The following is a 3,727-nucleotide window of genomic DNA, read 5'->3' as shown; positions in this document are numbered from 1 at the left end:
CTGAGTTGTCTCGCTCTGCTTGACAAAGCCCCGATTAGATGGATAAGAGGTGCCGGCCTTGCTGCTGTCGAAGAAGCGGGAAAGTGGACGGAGGGTAGGGATGCAGGCTGCCATGATTGCGAAATTGAGTTCGAGACTGAAACTTTGTTAACCAGCAGAGATCGAAAGCGGATGGGAGAGACACTCACGTGCCCCATATCGTGATTGGAACCGCGGTGTCTTGGACTTATGTTAGTTTCTGGTATCCATGGCTTTTCTCGGCGCATGGGACCTACAAGAAAAATCCAAGCTCTTGTCGTAACCTGGAAGCAGTGTTGTCCTGACTATAGAACACACCATATCACTGGATATATGTCAGCCAAAAAGTTTTTATAATGTTGCCCATATTCCTTACAAGACTCCAAGACTCATAAGTAAACAAACTACAACCCTGGTGCTTGGATTCATGTGTAGATTTGCAAAGAAGACCACAGGCAAAGAGGAGAGGGCCAGAGCAACTGCTGCTGAGCAAGCTAATCCCAATGAGCGAAACCCTCCTTCTTGCAGATATTCGATAGTACAAACCTCCTTGAAAGTATACAATCCCTATGATACTCGCTTGACTTCTGCACGTACCGGGGAATTCCGGGTTCCATTGCTTTTCAGGCGGGGCACAAGCGGTGATATCACTTACGATATCAATAATAGTGTAGACAACCACGAAAACATTGATGCCATGGAGGAAATGTCTTCGCATACGACCCGCCGCGTTTCCCAGCAAACGAAGAAGCAGGAGGCTGATCGAAATCTTGGAGACGGCGCTGCCGACGAGGATGGGCATTTCCAAGGCAAAGTTCCATTTCTGTACCCCAATTTGTTGTTGCGGCGTCAAGTGAATGACATGCTGGCCAAAGCCTTGGGATACTTGCACGCCGTTGATACAGAGGGCGACGATACAGCAGATCTGTTCGAGCGTTATTCGTATGAGTGAACGAACGGACAAGCGCAATGTAGGGCAAGAATATGTACCATAGCCAGTAGAATTGTGAAGTCATCCACCCCAAAGTTGCGCACGATTCTCAGTCTGACATAGATTCGCAAGGATACCAAGATGAGAGCTGCTACCGAGGTGATTGTAACGCAAGCGATGAATCCGGGAGCCCGATTATTGTCGTCAGTTGGCAAGGACGTCGGCGTCGTCGATGAAGCCATAATATACACCTATTTTCGAGGAAACTAAGGCTTTGAGGCAATAATTCAAGATTGGGATGGCCAAAATACAAGTTGGAGATTTTGGCGCTGCCTTTCAGAATTAGAAAAGCAGGGACCCTAAAAGCTAACGAGAGACACCAAGCAGATCAGAGTGAGCGTCGAGGCACACACTGCCACAGCTCTCTAAGGTGCAGCATTGGCTGAGTGTCATGAAACATGAAGAAATCCTGGTGGCAGCTTACGCGGTACAAGATCAGCGGTCGAGCCTACCCATCTGTTGAGTAACGCCGAGTGTTGCGCTGATATAACCCACTAGACATCAAGGAAAGATCTCCTCAACCATGAATTGGGGTTCGACTTGCATACATGGGCGCTCTCAGTTGCGGCACAGAGCCTTGCACACGGAGACATATCTCACAGGTGTGGATCGTCAACATGGTGAATGGAAATACGAAAGTCAAAATCCACGAGGCTGAATTGACTTGCAACCAGTCATTGGCGATACATCTACCCATTACCCAACAATGGACAGTGGGAACTCCGAGAGACGCTACATGATCATCGGTGCCAAACAGCTCCCGTAGTGGAGTGGCAGAAACCACCCCTGCGGCCTTTCCTTTCCAGGCTTTATGCAACTAGTAAAGTCTCCACTCTCCAGAGTCTCGGCTCTCCCAGCAGGAGTGGATCCGGGTCAAATGCGGAGCAGGCTCGGCAGCTTATTCAGTAAAGTACGGTACATTACTCTGCTAGGAATCGATCTTTATCGGACGTCAGCGTTTTCGACATTCTTGGTTTCTTGCATCTTTCAGCCTCGCGTGTGTCAGACGGCCGACATTTCCGGCTCCCCGCATGATCTTTCGTCACACGCATCTTGATGTACTTTTCAGGCCAATCGTGTGATGAAATGGCTATCTTTCCAATCAAAAATAATGGGACAATGATCAAGGGTCCAAGATCGATACCTACCTAGCTCATCTGTGTCTTTTCACAGAGAAATTTCATGGCTAATACCAAATCGATTGCCATGCTATTTGAGCTCAACAATGACCCAAGAACAACCCATCTCGATTCTCACAGCGCTACATGGCCAGTCGATCATATTACCTGACCTGAATGCAATACTTGACGGCTGGCCAAGAGAAGTCAATCAGAACCTTGACCGGCTCCGTCACGATGTGGACGAATGGCTAGGCAGGTATGACATCAAAATTCTCCTGCTGGAAGCCCTCTAAAGTGTCACTTGTATGACGTTGATGTTCGGTTTTTTCAGTGCTATGAGTCACAGCCCGAAGCTAGAAACCCTCAAAGCAGCCGACTTTGGGTATTTTGGCGCTACCTGGTGGCCGCGTGCTACGTATGAGCGGTTGAGAATTGTCACCTTCCTAGCCGCTTGGGTGGGTGTTTTGCTCCACCACGTTGGAAAATTTAGCTGAAAAGAGTGTATTTCCTAGTTGTTCGTTTGGGACGACGGTACGCATGAAACATTGCAAAAGATTCAAGGACTTTTGCGCTGATTGCTTGAGTGGTTGTGTTTCCAGAGATCGACATGGACAATGGCTCCCTGTGGGACAATTTTGAGCTCTCCAATCCATACCGGAACGAAACTCGCGAATACGTACAGTATTGCCTGAGCCTTACGAGCGAACCGGATATCGGACCTGTCAAGACAGTAAATGCGACCATTCAAGCTTTTGAGACGATAGGCACGGCAATACGCAAGGTGTACAATTTCGGTCTGTTGAATTCCTGTTCACTAAAGCTGCCTCTTGATGTGGCGGACTTTGGCTGACTAGTCGCAGAACAACGAAAGAGATTCATGAATTATATGGAAGACTTTTTGGAAATGTCTCAGCAAGAACAGATGCTACGGCTACGAGGAACATTGCCATCACTCGAGGAGTTCTGGTTGTATCGCCCTGGAAGCAGTGCTGTGCACGTCACCATCGCGTTGAATGAGTGAGTCATGGAGGAAAGCGCAGGTGTATAGACTATGCCGCAACTATCTCGCTGACAGACTATTTCAGGTTCGCTTGGGACAATAAGAGTCTACCGACATCGGTGATGGAAGACGGTGATATGAAGCTCCTGTGGGACTACACGAACGTTATTATTTCAACGTAAGTCGATGAGTCAGAGGATGCAACAACACTGTTCTATTTGCTTTCTGTTCCAATTTGACCGCAGTGAGCAGCGTCAATGACATAGTCTCCCTCAAGAAAGAGATAGTAAGCCCACTATTCGTTACCCTTGCGATTTCATTGCCATACCCAGACTCCGACGAACAGATTGACAAACCCTACAGGCTCGTGGGAGCATAAGCAGTATGATCCCACTCCTGTACGCCCGATCGAGGGATGCACAAGTGGCGGTCGATCAGACGGCAGAGTTTCTAGTCGTGAATGTAAAGGCATTTGAGGAGACGGCACAGCGACTGCTGAAACAAGAGAAGCGACACAATGTTGAGGAGGCCCGCGAACTGCGTGCTTTTATAAAGGGATGCCAGTTCTATTGCTCTGGGAACCTTACCTGGAGGTAA

The 3,727-nt window shown here is 48.4% G+C and overlaps 2 protein-coding genes across 2 annotated transcripts; both read left to right on the top strand.

Moving 5' to 3' along the window:
* Window positions 1-247: 247 nt before the first annotated feature.
* HO133_007980 (uncharacterized protein) lies at window positions 248-970 on the top strand (the record flags this gene model as incomplete). The annotated part of the gene is made up of 2 exons (XM_037298848.1): window positions 248-297; window positions 454-970. 2 exons carry the CDS (start codon window positions 248-250, stop codon window positions 968-970), a joined length of 567 nt encoding a protein of 188 aa, XP_037156184.1.
* A 1,264-nt stretch (window positions 971-2,234) lies between these two features.
* Window positions 2,235-3,727, top strand: HO133_007979 (uncharacterized protein; the record flags this gene model as incomplete). Its single annotated transcript, XM_037298847.1, has 8 exons — window positions 2,235-2,386; window positions 2,462-2,585; window positions 2,643-2,661; window positions 2,715-2,924; window positions 2,991-3,147; window positions 3,216-3,308; window positions 3,383-3,416; window positions 3,494-3,727. 8 exons carry the CDS (start codon window positions 2,235-2,237, stop codon window positions 3,725-3,727), a joined length of 1,023 nt encoding a protein of 340 aa, XP_037156183.1.

The sequence above is a fragment of the Letharia lupina genome (genome assembly GCF_014066315.1).
Source record: "Letharia lupina isolate WasteWater1 chromosome Unknown contig_4, whole genome shotgun sequence".
Taxonomy (NCBI): Eukaryota; Fungi; Ascomycota; class Lecanoromycetes; order Lecanorales; family Parmeliaceae; genus Letharia; species Letharia lupina.
Note: the sequence above shows the minus strand (reverse complement) of the source record. Positions and strands in the feature narration are given on the sequence as shown.